Below are 20518 nucleotides of genomic sequence, written 5' to 3'. Positions count from 1 at the left end.
AAATATTTTGTAAACCACAAACAATGACTCTTTACAATTAATTGGTTGCACACCAAAATAGCTCCCAATCTCTCTAAGCGCCTTGATAAAGATTCAAATAGACTATAATTATGACGATTGGGCGAAATCGACTATATTTTTTATACTATAATGGTCAAAAATATAACATAACATCATAAAACTACGACATAATAGTTAGTTTTTGGACTATTTTTCATTCGATATTGATTGCTTTATACTACCTAGGTACCTACCTACATAAAAAAAAATTGTTTGTGAAGATATATTATGTATTTTTTTTGAGAGATACTGTTAGTTATATGTAATTAGATATTTTTATATTATTTATTTAATATCTTCATTCGTATTTAATAATATTAATTATGGTATGTATGAGTATCCCTATTTTTAGCATATTTTCAAAATCGATTACCCATTATTACATGGCATATTTTCCATTCAAATAATATTGTCTATGACCAGAATGAGATCTGTCATTTGAACAATTTAAAGTTGCAAAGCTTTGTCACTGTTTACTGTAGTATTTTCCACGTTATATATATTTTTGTATTATTAAATATCACAATACATCACCATGGTGCTGGAGAGTACGATGATTTGCGTGGACAACAGCGATTACATGCGTAATGGTGATTTTTTGCCGACCCGTCTCCAGGCCCAGCAGGACGCCGTGAACGTCGTGTGTCTTTCGAAGACCCGATCGAACCCCGAGAACAACGTAGGCCTGCTGACCCTGGCGAATGTGGAGGTCCTGGCGACCCTCACGAGCGACGTCGGGCGCATCCTCTCAAAGCTCCACCGTGTCCAGCCGAATGGAAACATCAACTTCCTCACAGGGATCCGCATCGCTCACCTGGCTCTCAAACATCGCCAAGGAAAGAATCACAAAATGCGCATCATCGCCTTTGTAGGCTCGCCAGTGGGGACTGACGAAAAGGAATTAATCAAATTGGCCAAACGACTTAAGAAAGAAAAGGTGAACGTTGATATAGTCTCGTTCGGAGAAGACACAGATAACAACTCTCCTCTCACGGCTTTCGTGACGGCGTTGAACGGAAAGGAAGCCGGCGCGGGAGGTAGCCGTCTTGTGGCGGTGCCGGCCGGGGGATGCGTCGTGCTGTCAGAGGCTCTTATCTCGAGCCCGATCGTCGGTGGCGAGGGCGCCCCGTCGGGCTCTGGCATGTCGCAGTTCGAATTCGGCGTGGACCCCAACGAGGATCCCGAGCTGGCTCTGGCTCTGCGCGTCTCCATGGAAGAACAGCGTCAACGCCAGGAAGAAGAATCCCGGCGACAGCAGACTTCAGAACGAGACCCTGATGCAGCAGGTGCATCTGACCAGGAAGGCGGTAGCGCAGGACGAGCGCTAGCAATGTCTCTCGGCAGAGAGGCCATGGACCTTTCAGAAGACGAGCAGATCGCTTTGGCCATGCAGATGAGCATGCAACAGGAGTCGGCAGCCGATGAAAGCATGGACGTGTCTGAAGAATATCCGGAGGTCATCGATGATCCCGCTTTCCTTCAAAGCATTTTAGAAAACCTACCAGGTGTGGATCCGCAGAGCGAAGCCATCCGGCAAGCCGTTACCACCCTTAAGAACAAAGATGCTCCTAAGGATGACAAGGATTCTAAAGATAAAGACAAAGATCCTGCAGCGTAGTTTTATTTAATTTAATAATATTATTTTGAAATAAAAAATTGGCAACGGAGTTGATTGATTTTTTAAAACCTAATCGCGTTATGATGTTAATAATAACAATATGCTTTTTGTCTTAAAATAGTTATGAAATTATTATGGGTCCTGTTTTTGTAATAAACGCAATCTCTATTCATACCTAACTTTTTATTCCTTTGGTTTTTTATATCAATCAATATATTACAATAATAACTCAATTATTCAGAAAAGATAGTCAAAGTTCACTCAGCATTTAGGTACTTGTGGCAATTTACGACAATTTATAAAATGAGTTTTACTTGATATTCACCACATAAAAATATTTTTTATGGTATTTGTGTTTTACTCCAACTAGGTACATAACACTTGAACACTATTTTATTATGTTTCTGAGATTCAAAATATATTCTATGTTAAAAAAACTTATCTAAAAGGCAGTTGTCTGAAGTTCGAACCTGTGCTCATTCAGTGCGATGGCCCACTTGCACAGTGCGTTATTGCTAATGTCATAATTCAATTCAAATTCTGAAATCAGGTACGCACACAAGGCTCCTTCGTCTCCAGACCCTGCCCAGGAATAAAACTCAAATTATTTAGGAGAAAGGAATATTACACTAACTTATATTAAAAGAAATGTTTACTTTTAAAAGGTATGAAAGACATCACAGCGTGGTGTGGACAACACTAACGGTCTCATTAATTATGAATGTTACACAGACACAATAACCATTTGTAGGTGCGACAGGTCACAGCAACTCTTAGGTCGGATGTCCGTCGCTTGAATCAAAGTGTGAATTGTACCTGGAAAAGTGTGGGGTTCTATGGTGGAAGCAACAATGTTCTAAGAGTTGGTGGGGTAAGAGCATAAGTCAGTGGCATCAGCTATCTGTGGACTCTCCGAATTCTATAGTTAGTCAGTCGCATTCTACAGAGATTTCTTTTTATTTGAAAATTCAACCATTATTTCCCTGTTATTTGTTTATGTTATTTGAAACTTATATTGACATGCGTATAATCAAGGTTCTAATAATTAAAAATCCTAATATTGTGATGCTCCATTTTTGTAGACTGGCAATGTTAGTTATTTTGTGTTATTCTATAAAAATTATCGAATAGAATTTTTTTCTTTGCAACCTGTATGACAAAATAATGTAACTAGCCATAAAGAAACTACTAGGTATTTAAAAAAGGAATGCATTTTAGAAAGAAATTAGTTTAAAATTGGAGCTATTAAAATATTAGAAGTATAAATTGCTATGGTTACATAAAAAGTCTTATATTAATTGTTTTATTCCTCGACCATTTTTTCTGTATTTTATTTTATTTCTGTATTATCGTAATTTTTTACTAATTTTCTGAAAAATAATGGACAATAATGATCAAATCAAGCATCTGGAAATATTCTCCATTATTGGATTTGATGGTAAGCATTAATTAATACTATAAGTGGTGTAAGTATTATTAATATAATTAAATTTCATTTATAACCAAAGGCATTAAAGAAAACCCAGGCATGAGATGGAATCTAAACATAGTATTATTATGAAGGTGAAGTTACAATTAAGGCCAATTAATTTGTTGCAAGTCCACACTTTTGTGCACTAATATGAAAAAAATAACACATTTATGTCACATGCATAAACATATTATTTATGCTGCTGTTGTATTAATTTTTGTATGGCTACTAATTCCAGTACCTACACTAAAAATTTACTGGCATCACAATACATAACATTAATATGAATCTTTCTAGATATAGTACGCCTACAACGTCATAGGTCCCAGGTTCGAATCCTGGGTCTGGCAAGTACGCATTGTTTTTTAATTTGTGTATGAGTCAGAGTATGGACCTAATAGGTTGAGCAAGTGGCTGACATCCATTTCTCGTAAAAACAATGTCTGTTAATACCACTAGCGAAGGGTCTCAGGTAGGCTGTTAAAATGTGCCATAAATAGTACACATTAAACGTTAGTCATACTGATACACCCCTGTTACAGGCGGGCTTCTCCCGGTGTAAAATAATCATTCAGTAGTCATAAGTCGAAACGTAACCCTGACCTCTAGAAACGGCTTCATAAAACATCTAATCTGATTCCTTGCTCAACTACGTAATTTTATTTTTTTTTATTCATGAGTAAAGGCCTTCGTCCGGTGCGTGAAAATCACTTACTGGGCGGAGGTGTAATTAAGATAGATTTTAAAGTATAAATGATGATGGATGAAAGAGATAATTTTAAGATTAAATATAAGTACTTATTCAAATATAATAAATTTTGCCGCGCTTGCCGGCAACGTTCAAATTTCCACGCGCCTGCGCCGGGGTGGTCCTCGTGATTCGTCAAATCAAAAACATCACGCGATAAAATTTGGCCAATCACGAGAGTCCTTTTTGCTGGACGGCGTGGGTACGCGAAATTTGAAAAAGAGAAAAGAGTTAGTGAGCGTCTGGTTTTCAAATCGTACGAACCTGACGACTACAACTGTAAAAATCCCAAATATAATTTGTAAAACTAAAAATTAAGAAAATATAAGAAGACCACGTTACGAGCACGAAAGGCCGTGTTTTATTTACACTCCCATCGTTTAACTCTCATTTTTTTTGTGAATCCGGGGTTCGATGTACACCTGAGCTAGCCGCTGGAACCCCGGGTATCTCAATACATGTTTGTTTTTATTGAAGAAAGACTACAATTTACAGATGGTGTATATGTATGAATAAAAAAGTATGTACAATTTTGTCGTATTGCCCAAAATATACCAAAACTATTATGGTTTGGTTTGCAGGGTTTAATTGAATTTTAAAAACTAACCAACGTCATCTGTAAATTGTAGTCTTATTTCAATGAAAACAAATACGTATGACTGACAATGTTTAGTGTGCGCTATTTATGGCGGATCTTAACAGCCTACCTCTACCCTTCGCCACTGGTTAATACAAACCCTCCACTCCGTGGAGGCCCATATGGTCTTAGTAGGATAGGACATGGTCGGAATAGATTCTAGTACAAATCCTTTGTTTTCGATGTGTTGCTTAATCTGTCCATACATAACGTGGTCCATTTTTTATTCAATTTATTATTTACTAACAGGCGGCACAATAAGAGGTCTAAATTGTCACCCAGATGGCATTCATGTCGTTTACCCCATGGGGGATAAGCTATGCATTCAAAATTGGTGCACGAAAAAAGTAGACCTTCTCTCGGGACATTCCAATATACTATCTGCAGTCACATTGTCTTCTAAAGGGACATACGTAGCATCAGGACAAATACACCATCTTGGGTTCAACGCTGCTGTAATTCTATGGGATTTTGAAAAGAGAAGTATAATTTCTAAGCATGAAATGCATAAGGTTGGTACTTTTATGCATTCATATAAAATTACATTGAAATGAGTGTGGCCATCAGTGATTAGTATGTACATGTTTAGTCCACGTGTTTACTGTTCCAAGTCACAGTGTTGACTGGGAAGATGCATAGTTGTGGCCGGTAGTTGTATGCATGTGTAGCTCCTGCTATAGAAAATCACATGATGTGTTTGGCATGGCAAATGCCTTGTACAAACGATATAAAAAATGCAGTCCACGGTCTATTTCAACCACAGATGTCCATGTTTAGTGCTTATGTTTACGCTGTCATATTAGTATGACATAATGTTTAAAATATAAAGTTAGGTACACTATTTTGTGTTCTCCGGAGGGTGTGGGAGATATTTAGTCAGGTCCCTGTGTGTGGTAAACGCCGACTAACTGACAAAAGGTTCAATTAGACGGAGGCGTACAAGCGCTCATGTTGCGTAATTAAACAGCTCTCTTTTTGTGTACTAAGTATGTGCAAATGGCGGGACAATTGAAATTCATAAAATTTAGCCCGGCATGTTTAGGTCAAACAATTATCCTGATCATTATAATGCATTAGTTATGAGTAAAATTATAGGTATTGTTGTATTGTTTCTACTTTCTAAAATTATGGAAATTTCATGCGCAAAAAAAATGTGCCTACTACTCCATGTTGATGATAAAAATGTACTCATGATCAAAAACCAGTTGGGAACCCCTGATTTAGAGGATAGAAAACACAGGATGTTACAAACATTCATGTCATTCAGATGCACATATTGTTTATTAAGCCTAACTGATCGGAGATGTGACATAAAAATACAGGATTGCATTGAATCGGCCATGTGGACAGAATGCCGGAAGAGTTACCAGCAAGATGAGCTATGCACACATCACCTAATAATTTGATGGAGTACCATCAAATAGATGCAAAAACAATGTGTTTTAATTTTGCTATTAATTTAGGTGCGAGTTGAATCAATCAGTTTTTCCTGCGACGAGTTATTGATGATATCGGTGGGAGGTCGAGACTGCGGACAGGTCATCGTCTGGGATGTCGTCGCGGACCAGATTTACTGCAAGGCTGCCGCAACTAATGCCGTCTCTGGAGACGCCATGATCGTCTCGTCGCCAAACAGGCGAAAGAATTCTTTCATAACTGCAGGAGATGGTATTGTAATGATTGAACCCTAACAGAGGAAACTTAAAAAACTATACTCGATCTGAATTAGGATGGCATATAACCGGAATATACATTCTGTCCCGCTTTGACATTTCTCTTACCCAGCGGCCAATAGAATTTAGCGCAGTACCACAAAATGGTATCTAATATTAACATTTGTCAATACAATGTAACATTTTACAAGCATCGGTGACATTTTAATTTTAACGAATTATATTTTTGGTTCGCAGTGTTCTAAATATGACACTAATATTTAGAAAAACAAGTTATTAAAGGACAGTGTCGTGAATTAATATTTAATTAAACTACGTGACTGACTGATTTATGGGTGAGACGTGTGTCAAAGAAACGTAGATATATCATTACAATATGTCAAAAGAAAGGGACATCATTTTTGATTTAGCTAACTGACTTCTTACGGCGAATAGACGAACTATTACAGTGTAATGCAGAACCGTAGCTAGAAGCATAGGTAGGAAAGATAAATAATTTCACTAAGGTATTCTAACGAGAATAGTATAATATGTTTTTCTCACACAAACCAAGTTGCTGATTTCGACACCGTAAGTTTGACGTTGATCTTTTGGTTCTGCATGACGCTTAAAGTCTTTTTCTGTTTACAGTATCATATTCATATCCATTCAGATCAAAGATGTTGAAAACCTTTTTCTATGTAGAGATGGTGCCTAAACGTATGAGGTTGAAGCAAAAAAAGGGACCACTGTCCTCTGATTATGTTAGCTACAAATGGTGTCACGTTCATTCATTTGCAAACGCTACTGCTATGACATTTATTTGCCAATTTGAAAAAAAGACAATCCGTTACGATATGTACATAAGCAGCCAGGAATATTACACTTCATGCGTTTGCTAAATAATTTCAAATCTCATAAAATATAAGGCTCCTTCTATTAATTATATATAGTCAAAATTCTTTGATTCAGATACATTATGATGTATGTCATCAGATTTTAAAGCGAAGTAGAATGTTTTAGATACCTACTTAATAATAAAATTCGCGAGTTAAAGATTTTTATCGCTAATATGATGATATATTATAGTGAAACACTGATTTTGCTCTGAGATTTATTTGCCTGGGTCGCACTGAGATAAATATGCCCTATTAGAAGTCTAAACGATGGTTTCATCGAACCATTATTATTAGAAATATGTAACAAGCAATGTTTAGTTACCTATAAATTTATTTGTATAATTTCACCAATATAATATAATATTGTGGAATAAGTATAAATTTATTCCAAAACAATTGTTAATGTAATGTGACATCAAGAATTAATATAATGACATTAACACGAACCATTGTTATTTAGATGAACAATCGTATATAAAAGTACATATGGCAGTAACCAAAGCAAAGATGTCAACAGCAAGCTGTCATTTTGTTTTTATTTAAAAAAAAAATTAAATGTATTAATGCTGCCAACCCAGGCACCACATTTTACTCAAAGCAAGTATGGTTCATAATAAACAAAAACAAAAAAATCTCGGAAGATATAAATTTTAATTCATACTTATTAATTCAATCATACCAAAAATGTTATAGTATCTCCATGAAATAATGTAAGTACTTAGGGGAGCAAGGGGGAATTGGAGCCTACTAAGGAAATTGTTGAAAAAAAGTAACAATATGTTCTAATCGTTTATTATTAAGACTTGAAATGAGTCCTTTGGTTACATAGTAATAATATAATAATATTACTGCAATTTCTACTCAAAAATTCTATAACTAAGGTACAAAAAAAACGTTTTCCCAAAAAACACATTTGGCTCCAATTACCTCCTATGTAGGGTAATGAGAGCCAAAAATTTACCAAATATGTAATGGGAGCTTCATATTTTAATATGCTTTCAAACACTTATACACATTATAACAGACATAGGTACAATAAATGTTAAATATTTACTAATGTAATTCAACAAAAATATGCTCTAGTACTAAAAATATCAAAAGAATCAACACGTCATGTTATGGAACTAAGCGAAAAACACAAATATAATCTTTCTGGTTTCGGAGGGCATTTTCCAACGAAGTCACCGTCCAACCAGCCTTGAAAGTCGTCAGCTTTCTATTTCTGGGCATCTGGAACAATTAAAATCTTGTCTACTAGTAAAAGAGGTGTGAAATTTATATAGGGGTAATGGGAGCCACCTAGGCTCCAATTACCCGAATGTCAACCACTTTGAAGGTTGATAAATAACGTAACCAAACCATTTTAAACCTTGATTCTGAAACTACTAAACAAAAATACATGTATCTGGCTATACAATGGACACAAAATATGATGAAATAAGTAAAATTTTAAGTACTTACGTTGATGTTTATGTATTGTAAATTGATATAAGCACCTAGCCCAAAACACACTTCCACTCGCCACGCGCGTGCACGTGCCACTAAGCAGCCGACAGCGATCGACGGGCTTAGCCGACGATTGACGAAGATGTTTTGGTTATTTCCGAGTCATTTTAGTGTTAGATGGTACCTGTTTTGCAGTCGCTCCTATTACCCGCAAGCTCCCATAACCCCTTGCTCCCCTAATATGGAGTTTGAGACGCTCCCTCTTTATTAGTCTTTGAAACTACCTTTATTGCTACTAAAATTTAGACTCGAGGAGTCAAATTAGTTGAACTGTACGTCAGTGATAATAAAAATAATTCCATCTAAAATGGGTGTTAGGTATGCGAATGGGTTAATATTTTTTGCTATATTTTCAGGAAATTTGCGCATCTGGAATATAGACCCAACGAATAGAGTGATCTCGCCAATCGACGTAAACACAGGCAAACTGAAGAGATGTATTATTTGCATCGATGTTAGTCATGACGACACTTATGCATATTGCGGAACAACGTAAGCATTATGATTCCTTCAACTTGCACAAACATACACACCTATTATATTTGGCAGCTGAGAATACTGAATACTAAACTATGATATTTTATATTAGAACACTTGTCTTTTAATAGCACAAAGAAATACCCAAAAGAGCCTACTAAGCGACGGTAAGGGGACTACGATCCACTTTAAAACGCAGGAATTCATAATGTTGAAGAAAAATCTTCCTCCATGGAACCTTTTTCATGAAAGTGAAGCCGATACTATGTTTAACCAGACGTATCCAAAAGGACATTTGCAAGTTTGATTTATTCGAGTCCAAACTTGTTGATGTACTTCTTTTTCATATTATAGGTCTGGAGATGTTGTCAAATTAAATACTGGACTGGACTCTCGTTCGCCATTTATGATGGGTTGTTACGGAAAATGCGGCTTGTGGATAAAAAATACACCAAGGCCCGAAACAGACTGCTATACCTCAGGTGATAGTTGTTTACTGGAAGGCTTGTACAAAATTGCCATCTTTTGCATCTTTTTCATTGACAATCCCTTGTTTTTTATTGGAATCCTCACATAGATCACAAAAAATTGCAGGAATTTATCCTTATAACCAGTATTGTTTAGGTGCACTTGTTTGTAAGTCATCATACAATTAAGTCTCTTCCAATTTTTGTTTTGTTCTCGTAAAAGCAATTTCAAGTTATGACTTATTTTTTTAAAATCTGGTTTCAGGAGATTTTATTATTTGAAAAATTAGCATTTTTTATGCCATTTAGTTTATTTTCTTATCCTGTCTCGGTTGTAGTATCCATTTAACATGAGTCGCCATTTTGTAGTTGTTTTATGGACTACATTTAAGTTTTAACATGTCAAATCAGAATTAATCAATTACACAGATTTTGATTCATGTTTATTGTTTGAATTAATGTCCAAATGCCACTGAAGTTACAATGTTAACTTAATGAGTTTTGCTGCAGTGATTTGTATTATCAACTGCGAGTTTTAGTTATCTTTTTACTCAATAGATGTTACTATACGGTAATTTTTTAGTTGAATAAACAAAAAAATAAAACATTTGGAAGAATATCATTACAACTGGCAAAGTATTTTTCATATTGTCAAAGTTTTACAATAGATCTATTACTTATACGAAATAAAAAAAAATTATGGCTCTATTTCTAAGAAATCAAATCGATGACACCATATTTTTTTACTTATCTAATTTCATTTATTTGCGTGAAAATGATTTCGTTGTCGTTGCGACTGTTGGATGGCCATCTGTCAAAATTGTTTTTATCATCAACCTTACAATGACCCAGACATCAAACGTCAGATCCATAAAGACTCTCTAGGGCTTGGTTAGGGTACTGAAGAACCTTCAGCGATTGACATAGCAAAGTAGAGAACCAAAGTGACGAAAGAGAGCTGTACGGCCGGAAGAAGAAACATATTTTTACTTCACAATGTCACATTAATATATTCCACACCATGTATCATTTATCTGTGTTGGCTGATTTTGTAACACTATAGGCAGAAACATAATAATATGTTGATATTATCAATGTAGTCACGTCATTTCATTGTAACCATGTTTACACCTCCGCCAGACGACCCACCTAATCCAATGTGTAAGGTACTGGTTTAGAATCTGGGGGCTACGGGTTCGATTCCCAGTCAGATCACAATACATATATGTGATTTTTTTAAAGCTTGGGTGTTTCTGTTATTGTTTTACTGTTATTATAAACTAACGTTTAAGTACTACTCTGCCTGCTGAGTAAAAAGACAGTGTTTTTGGTTTTAGTGAAATGAGAACACAAGTTTTAAGCTACATTTTCTCTTAGGTTATGTAAAATTATTGAGCTCTCATTTCACTAAAATCAAAAACACTGTCTTTTTATTTAGCAGGGCAGTGTCACTGCTGTAGTGTTAAAAAGAAAATCCAATTATTTGACGTGACGTTAGTAATGAATAGTGCACAGAACAGATTAATAAATAGAATTCAGATAGGCTAACATAGGTTATAGGCCTATATATAGGTTTTGAATGTGTGAGTGTACTACGAAAATGAAAAACACATTATAGAGGTGCAAATACATCAATAGTGAAAATAATATTGACACAATATGCTGTAATTTTATTTGTTTTAGGTATACAAAGTATTCTGATTTTGGACAAGGACTTGTTTGTGGTGGGTGCAGGCGATGGCACCGTTGAGTGTCTAAAAGAAATTAAATGGAAAACTGAACTACCCAAAGACAATATTCTGTACACACCTGCTTTGCCGAATTTAAAGGCTGTGAGACTATTTTTATTTTCAATTGTCATTCTAATTATTATTGTGGCAATTTTTATGATTACCTGGGTATAACACTGTCTCTTTCCAATGTTAGGGACAAACCTTACTTATAAATCAATAATATTGAACTAAACCTTTGCTAAATAAGAAGCATTTTTTATAAATCTATGGTCAAATCAGGTTAAGTACAAAGTTGGTATTTTTGATATAGAAGTTTTTGAATATAGTAGTATTTGATATAGAAGGTCGGATACGGACGGATAGGTACTAGGTGTTTGGTGGTATGACTTTAGTAATAACGAGGAGATAAGAGAACGAATCAAGCAGCCTCTCATCATGTTGAGATTGAAGAGGACGTTGCACATGGCTCGGCCACGTGCTGCGAATGCCAGAAGAGAACTTCAACTTGGCTCGCCTGTTCTTCAAGCCAACCATAGTCCGGTGTCCCGGAAGACCGCTAAATACTATCTATAGAGTTATACGGTGGCCCTATAGGATGCTGATATAACCTGGACTGACACAAGAAGACTGGCGAGCGACAAGGATTTTTGGAGGCACCGTCTGGTGTCCAAATGTTCCAGCTAAGGGGCGGACATGACCGAAGAAGATGAAGAAGATTTGGTCAATCCAAATTATTGTTAAAAATGATGTTTCATAGTTAATTCTATATAAAATACCATTGTAAATCCTTTTCTTGATTTATAAATATATCAGTTTTCATAGCAATTATGAAGTGAGCACTCATGATGAACGTCCATCTTTCTCTTCGTACTCCTTGACAATGGATTAAACATTATGGTACATAATTGAACCAAATTATTGATTGTGTCAGCCAGAATATGGAAGTCACTCTCCATTTTTATCAGTTATTAGTCATTACAATTACTAAAGATTCTTTGCTGTAAGAATTTAACATGTAATATTATATTGGCCCGATAGTTGATGCTATCAACGGACAATTATTGATTCATGGGTCCACAGCAGCATCCGGAGTGGACTTTGGATCAAAATATTATATGAACGACAATTAAAATGATACGTGTGGCGGTGTCTTCAGTTTTTATATTTTTCAATACATATTTATTAAAACTTCCAGATAAAAACAACAAAAGTCAACAGCTCTATTACATCAATCCAGTTGACGGAGGTTAAGAATAAAAATGGCAAAGAGAAAGTGTTATTCGTTGGGACAAAGACTAGCGAAATCTATTCTATAAATCTGAAGACGTTCGAACTATTGCTAGTTGTCACCTGCCATAATTCGGCTGTCACTGCTATTGCATTTCCAAAGTAAGTAAAGCCAAGCTTCAATTTTGAAGTTTGATAGAAATGTCATGGCTTCAGCATCAGACCATAGAGCAAGCACACGCTCGCACCCTTTCTCTCAGTCCATTGCTACATCGTCGCTATAGGATGTGTTTGTCGAATATCCGTTTTTGTCAAAATCGACCTTTTAATGCAGAATGTTTTTTGTATCTAAATGGACCAGAACCATCCTTTTCTTTAAATTACTTTGTAATGGTAATGAATACATCATTCGTATGCTGTAATAATAACAATTTAAATATAGGATTATAAAATTTGTTTTACGTCTCCTGAACATTTGGTCTATTCGACAAACCAATCCTACAGCGACGACATCCTGCGCTTCACATCGAGGCAGGGTGTTGGTCATGGAGACGAGGTGATACCAAAAAGGTGAGGGGTGTTGTATTTTCAGACAGTAATTTTTGTTGAGAGAGTTTATATCTCATCCATGTGAAGCGAGTCTTTGTGATGTGTCTGTTACGTGGTCGTACCAGTGTATCCCTAGAGTTGGTGGCAATGTTGATTCTTAAAACTCAAAAGTTGAGATGCATAAACTTTGGCTGGATTGACGTCTCATAGTCACGGTAGAGCACTTGTTTCGTACGAAAGTATGTCGAATAAGTATAGTGACATTATTTCTAGTGGAAATAGTAGATATTATTTACTATAGTTGAATTATGCGCGCTGTTTGAAACCGTACTTCGGAGGTAAAATGTATGTATAATCAATTGAAATGTCAGGGTCCTTGTTCTTACATTAACGGCAGTCCAGGATGTAGTGGAAATAAGGTACAGTTTTCAAAATAAAGTTCTAAACGGGATTTAAAGACACCGCACTTAAATTAACAACTGTCCTTGAAAATATAGGACGAAATGGTCATCATATACAGATAAGTAAAAATAATATTTTTATGATGAATTTTGATAAAAGTATAAATCGTGGTTTTTATTCCAAATTAGCCACAATACGGAGGTAACTTTAAAGCTAAGCTTAAACACGTGTCGTCTTTTCAACGTTATGTATATTTTCTGTCTGTTTATGTATATTTTAAAACAATGTTTATAATTAGTGTGTCAATGTTAACGAAGAATTCGAGAAACATGTTGATTTAGTAAATTTTCATCATTCTAAGCATTTTTCATAATATTAATTTTAAAGTGGTTTATTTTATTACGAAAATAGCTGGCCGACACTAATTAGTAAAATTGTTCTGACAATGAAAAGGTTAATAGATTTTTTTAGGAGGAATCTCAACTCATTCTGTCCATACCCTAGATTTAAATATTTTTGTTCAATGACTTTGAATGCTTCCAATTGGTTGATATCTAATTTATGAATACATCGCACCCTCGCAACTAAACTGCCACAAGTCCAAATTTACGTGTTTTGAGTTAATTACTACGTTTCATTGTCTATTGTTCATACTATATGTACCGAAAATTTCATATCTCTAAGTCATCAAATTCAAGTCAAAACTTCATTCAATATCTAAACATATTTCAAAAACACAGTACAAAAATGCGAAAGGTAAAAAGTTCAAAGCTGATTTTCTATGTTTGACGTTTTTTGGATCGTGGCAGCTTAGTTGCGATAGTCGATCCATTTATGTCAATGCATTGTAGGTCCCAATTTTGATTTGATTTTATTAAAGATACATGTCGGATGTGTTTGCAACGGCGGGAAAAGAAGATATAAGGGTGTGGGCTCTCAAATCCTGTCAAGAATTGCTGCGAATTCAGGTCGCCAACATGGTATGCACGAGTGTTCTATTTGCTGCTGATGGAAAGTCCATTGTCTCTGGTAATTTTATTGTATTACAAATTTTAACTAGAATAATATAAGTTAAAGCCAAATGCCGCATGTTCAACTCTTGCATTGAGCCATTGCAGATAAAAAGAACTTTCAAGACAATGTATTGAATTTGAACGTTTTGGACTGAGTTGTAGTCAGTCGGTGCACGTAAACAAGTTATGCAATGCTTGGAGGCTGCACATTTTAAAGCATCCATTACCTACTCGTAAAAACAAAATCTGTTATTACAAACCTCCGCTCTGTGGAGGCCCATATGATCCTATTAGGATCGGAAATGGTCGAAAAAAAAAATTGATTCCTAGAAAGCGTCACGGTGTCTCCAGCATTTAGTTTGAACATACTGGCACTAGTAGATAATTTTTAAATAAATTATTTATTCTTTATTTAATTAGTAAATTGAATTGTTCACAGGCTGGAATGACGGTTGTATTAGAGCCTTCACTCCGATCACTGGCCAGCTGATGTATTGCATATTAAATGCCCATAACAAGGGATCTTCGGCTATCGCAATGACTGACGATGGAAAGACTCTCGTATCAGGAGGGTGCGAAGGACAGGTGCCTATGTGCCTATATAAATTATTACATTACACACAAAACTGGGTTAAATGTAAATTGTATGTATTTTATTTCGCCGTATCATCGTTCACCGTGAGCTGTCGCACCGGAAATAAATGGCCGTATGCTGTATAGCAATGAGATCAAAAAATGACATGAATTTTGAATCATTCCGAATACTATATAAATATGTATGATATCACTTTAACGATGAACTCATAGAGTTCGGTGGATGTACACGGCAGCAAAGAACTAGGGACCGAGAAAAGTGGAGGAGCTAGGGAGGCCTTCATCCAGTAGTGGATTGATCCCGAGTGATGGTGATGATGATATATGATATGATTAAATTTCTAATTTACTGTCGAACAAGATCTTCTTGTCAACGTGTTAAAACTGTGAACTAATAAGCCCCTCATGTTTATAACCGCACTTCGACTGTGACGACTTTCGGTTATCGACGAGTTGTCCACGTGTTAAAACTGTGAACTAATAAGTCCCTCCTATTTAATTAATCGCACTTCGACTCCAGCGACTTTCGGTTATTGCCGAGATCTTGTCGGACAGTACTTACCCCTCTATTTTCTTCTGTTCGTCAATCCTTTGCATTTCTTTGGTTTTATTAGGTATTTTTAAAGTATTTTATTTGCTATATGGCCATCTGTATGACAAAATTGAATATCGGTACATACAAGATTGATATAGTCGACAGTTTCGTTTATCCAAGCTCTCCAGTGCTGAACTTCCCACCCTTTTCTGTGTTTCGGCACACTATTTAGGTTATAAAATTTTGAAAAATGACACTGAAGAATTTTCGATCGAGACATTGTAAAGATAATCTTTTTATCTTTTTGAATTCATTACAGTTACCCTCGATGACAAAGATCGGTCACGGAGATATGTGGTTAACGCTTTTTTTTTTTATATTGACAAAGAAATTACGTCACCGAACATAATATGCTACTTTGGTCTATTAAAGGCACTTAACGTCACGTTTACTATCTCACCAAATTAAAAGCACAATTTGCAAGACACCTTGAAAATCTGGACTTTAACATTCGTGAAATGAACGAGCCCTAAACATTGTGTTGTGCTGAGCATTATGGTCTGTGCTAGCTACATCATATCCATCATATTATTCTCCTTCCATCTAGAGCAGTGCTACGCTGATAGCTGTAGCTTCAGTTATTGTTAATTCAGTCGCTCTCTTGGTAGTGACTCCATCTGGAGGGTGACATGCTGTCTTCGATGTCAAACAACATTATAATAATGATGAATAATTGAGATATTAATCAACAGGTACGAGTGTGGTCCATAACACCGAAGAAGCAGACTCTTCTAGCTGTCTTGAAAGAACACGAGTGCCCGGTGGCAGCTGTTATGATTAACGAGACTAATACGGAAGCCGTGAGTGCGGGAGCTGATGGCGCATGTATTATATGGGATATTGTGTAAGTATCTACATGGAACTACTGATTAAGCTACTCTTAATTTGTGAGGAAAAGTAACATTTTCATACATTACAGTACAGAGTGTTCGCCGGAAAGCTTTACTAATTTGTTTGGTCGCCATTTTGGTAAAAATGAAATTTGACAGTTCATATTTGGAAATTGTGAAGTATCTATAGACGTGGCAAATTTATTAAGGAAAAATATTTTATCAAAATCAATCATTTTTAGGTATCAAAAATTTTGGGTAGAAATAATGTGCCATCAAAACCCACTATTTATCGATTAGTGAATGATTTTGAAGAAAGAGGCTGTATAGCAGATAATTAGAGGCCAAATTATTCATCAGCACCTTTGCATCCATTAAAAGTTACTGTATAGTGCGCTATGTGGTATGGAGGAATCATTGGCTCTTACTTTTTTTAAAGATGAACGTGGCGTTACGGTAACTGTTAATGGAGAATGTTATCGTAACATGATTGATAACTTTTTGACACTAGAATTGAATGCTTTGGGCTTGGTTGACATGTGGTTCCAACAAGATGGTACCACTTCACATACAGCCAATGTTGCAATGGCATTAATTACTGAGAGGTGTGTTTCCACAACAAATTGTCTCAAGAAATGGTGATGTCGATTGGCCTCCACGGTCACTGGATTTAACAGCCCCGAATTTTTTATTGTGAGGATATTTAAAGAGCAAAGTTTATGTCAACAAACCAGAAACACTTCGGCAACTTAAACAAAACATTTGTGACTAAATTAATGAAATACTGGTTGAAATGTTTGAAAATGATGTAAAAAGAGCCCGCTTTTGTAAGGTTAACAGAGGCGGACATTTAGCTGACATTGTCTTCCATACGTAATTCCCAACATTTAATAAAAAATTTATCAGCATTAAACCATTTTGTGTTCATTTTCCATAAAGTTATACAAAATTAAAGTAGTAAACCTTCCCGGCGAACACCCTGTATTTCATGGATAGAAAAAGAAGTCATCTGCGGCACTTGAGTGTGATTCCGTTAGCCAACCGTCTACTTTCACATATACGTGATCTTTAATGAGTGACTCTCGCCTTCATTTACAGGAAATTGTGTAGACGGCAGTCGATGTTCGCCAATACCGTGTTTATGTGTGTCTGTTACCAGCCAACGGAAAACCAGATTCTTACCGGAGGATCAGACAGACACGTTGCCTACTGGGAAGCTGGAAGTGGTTTTCTTGCAAGAAAGGTTAAAGAAATTTACTAACATTAAATTCACTGGAATACTTGTTTTATTTATGTAAAATAGTATATTATATCCGTCTGTTTTATTACAAAAATTGTATTTTAACAAAGACGTTTAATGAAAATCTTCATTTATAGATTGGAGATTTTATATATCGATGTTACTGTGTTAAAATCTTAAATGTGACAATAAGTAGAGACAAAATAGTGTTCTATGACACAAGACTAAAATTAAGCATGACTTGCAAGGAAGATTTGGAAGATGAGAAATATTTGGAAACCATTGAACCGAATATGTAGCTATAAACGGGAACTCCGTTAAATATAAAATTGTTTTTTGCAAAGAAACGTATTTTTAGCAAAATTTTCAAACTACCCTTGTATTGTGATAATATCTGATAGAATCACTATGGTATTTATAATGTCTGTATAATCTTCGGTTCAAGGTGGAGGCATCCAAAGATGGTGCTGTAAATGCACTGGACATCAATAGCACCGGAGAATATTTTGTGACAGGAGATGATGATCGAAAAGTGAAGGTGGGTTTTTAAGATTAACTATAAATCTTTTCTTCAGTTTGCTAGCCAATATCTCTAACTGTTATCAGTGAAATTGGAATATTGTCATTGTGTGTATAATGTGGAAATCCGTTTTAATCAAAAATTGACTTTCAATGCCATCTAGTGGTCATTGTTAATATCCACCCGTCATGCAAATGATGTAATTCCAAACAAATTGTAACATTGCTAAATCATAGATGATTTAACTCCAGTCTCTCCTGTAAAGTAGTGTTTTTGTAGTTACACAATTTTCTAGTTTCAATAACGATATGGATCAATTCAACGAGTCCAACTCGCTCTTGTTTCAGGTGTGGAAATACGACGAAGGAGTGTTTACCCACGTAGGATTGGGACAGTGCGGAATTGTAACAACAGCAAAATTGTCACCTGCTTATCGGTATATTGTATCCGGCTGTATTTCAGGGAGCATTTTTATTTGGAAATTTCCACAGGTACATTTTATAACAATAAGACAAAAAGTAATTCTGTATGCGACAGTAAAAGTGAGATACCTAAGTCTGAAAAATAAGTTGAATTAAGTATGTCAAATAAATTAACCATAATGCTTACACATATTAATATCCGCTAAATTGACCACTTTCGGAGATTAGGCCGAAACCGGCTTCTGACGGTCTTATAAAAAGAAGTGCCTATAACTTAAAAAAAATATTTTGTTTCATTTAAGTAGTGTATGTAGGCATAACGTGTATATCAAACATTTTACCTGGTACCAAAATTCCGAGAAGGTGAGTCTTTGTCTCTTACAGGGGGGAGTTGCATGATTTTAATTCTCGAAAAGTAGCATTGATAATTTGTAGAATTAAATGTGATAACTAAAAACCCTGTTTCATCCAAGTCTGATTATTAGACCCTAACCCTCGCCGGTATTAACAATATGGATGTAGGAAAAAAGTAAGAAAAAAGAGTCGAATGAACGCAGCTGAATTTGTAAATTTCATACAGAAATAAGGAAATATAATAAATTTAATAGTAGTTCAAATCAGTTTTTGACTTTATTGAAATGCATTGATTTTAGACTTATTTCCCTTTTGCTTTTTCGCATATAGAATTAGTACATAATATGTAGTTATAAAAAAATACTGGGAATTGATATTATGGCCAATAATTCATTCATTGATTATGGCATTATCAGAATGTTTAGGGGTATTCTTAAAGTATATAAGAGCCATAAAGATATTATATAATATCATGTTGAGACATTATTAATTTAGAGGGTATGTAAATTGCTATGTGATAGAGGTTGCTGAGCAGATGAAATATATAGAAAAGGTCGGACACATTGTTTAGCTAGTGGACAACCACTGGATAAAGGTAATCGTAGAGTGGTGTCCGAGGGGCATTGAAAGATCACAGTGCCGCTATAAAACCTGCTCGTGAATTTCAGCGGATCTATATTGTAGTATAGACTGAGAAGATTGGAGGAATCTAGGGGAGGCTTGAAGGCCTTCATCCAGCAGTAGATCGATCCAAGCTGATGATATTGTTATGGTATAATAATATACCCACTATGCATTTCACATTAGTAGATATGTTTCAAATTATAGAAATTAATTCTCTCCTGTTTCAAAAATGTTTATTTTATATTATATAATACTAGTATGTCATTTCCAAACTCTCATTAAAAAGGAATAAACATTATATTATATTATTCAGTGTGACTAGGGATTACAATACCGGTATTCCATTATTTATCAATACCGAAATACCGGTTTTAAAAATCCAAAATACCGGAATTGTCGGTATTAAGAAAGCACACTCGTTTACGTTTTTGAAAATGAATTATAAGTTATGTGCTGCTAAAATGCAAATATATTGAGTGAATCCAACAGAGGTGAAAAAATAATAAAACAAATATATTTATATAAGTAATTGTCGTGATGAATTATCATAATATTATTTCGAAATAGAAAACATCAGTGACGTACCAATTACGATCATAATACTAGAATTAATCCAGGCAATGTAGGATATTGTTTTCTAAAATTGTATATTTATTACGATTTCAGGAATATTTACAACCACCAACAAAAGACAGCTCTGTAAAATTTAAAAAGAGTTCTTTGAAACTGCAATTGGGAGCATGTAAAGATGAAAATATATCAACAATGGATACTGCGAGAAATAGTGTCTTATCATGTCCGTGTAGGTACAGAGAAAAATTTGACAGTGACAAGAAACAAGGCGAGTCATACAATATTATAAATTTTAAATTTGTGAGAT

At 35.2% G+C, this 20518-nt stretch overlaps 2 protein-coding genes across 2 annotated transcripts; both read left to right on the top strand.

The window, feature by feature from the left end:
• Positions 1-460: 460 nt before the first annotated feature.
• Rpn10 (regulatory particle non-ATPase 10) lies at positions 461-1852 on the top strand. Its single transcript, XM_085949474.1, has one exon. The coding sequence runs from the start codon at positions 596-598 to the stop codon at positions 1676-1678; it is 1083 nt and encodes a 360-aa protein (XP_085805600.1). The 5' UTR covers positions 461-595; the 3' UTR covers positions 1679-1852.
• Positions 1853-3058: 1206 nt separating this feature from the next.
• On the top strand, positions 3059-19758 carry LOC147070198 (cilia- and flagella-associated protein 52). The gene is made up of 14 exons (XM_085949920.1): positions 3059-3116; positions 4784-5046; positions 5998-6202; positions 8948-9083; positions 9423-9550; positions 11219-11367; positions 12464-12657; positions 14327-14475; positions 14899-15044; positions 16341-16492; positions 17577-17721; positions 18164-18256; positions 18586-18729; positions 19699-19758. Exons 1-14 carry the CDS (start codon positions 3059-3061, stop codon positions 19756-19758), a joined length of 2022 nt encoding a protein of 673 aa, XP_085806046.1.
• Positions 19759-20518: the final 760 nt, after the last annotated feature.

Source organism: Rhyacophila brunnea, unplaced genomic scaffold (assembly GCF_057557595.1).
Source record: "Rhyacophila brunnea isolate RB1 unplaced genomic scaffold, BYU_Rbru_1.0 scaffold_22, whole genome shotgun sequence".
NCBI classification, from domain to species: domain Eukaryota; kingdom Metazoa; phylum Arthropoda; class Insecta; order Trichoptera; family Rhyacophilidae; genus Rhyacophila; species Rhyacophila brunnea.
This window is presented reverse-complemented; position numbering and strand designations above follow the sequence as displayed.

Coding starts and splice junctions, on each gene's coding strand:
- LOC147070198 (XM_085949920.1), top strand. CDS start 3,059: ATGGACAATAATGATCAAATCAAGCATCTGGAAATATTCTCCATTATT. Junction 15,045..16,340: donor CAGGAGGGTGCGAAGGACAG/GTGCCTATGTGC, acceptor ATTAATCAACAG/GTACGAGTGTGGTCCATAAC. Junction 18,257..18,585: donor ATGATGATCGAAAAGTGAAG/GTGGGTTTTTAA, acceptor CTCTTGTTTCAG/GTGTGGAAATACGACGAAGG.
- Rpn10 (XM_085949474.1), top strand. CDS start 596: ATGGTGCTGGAGAGTACGATGATTTGCGTGGACAACAGCGATTACATG.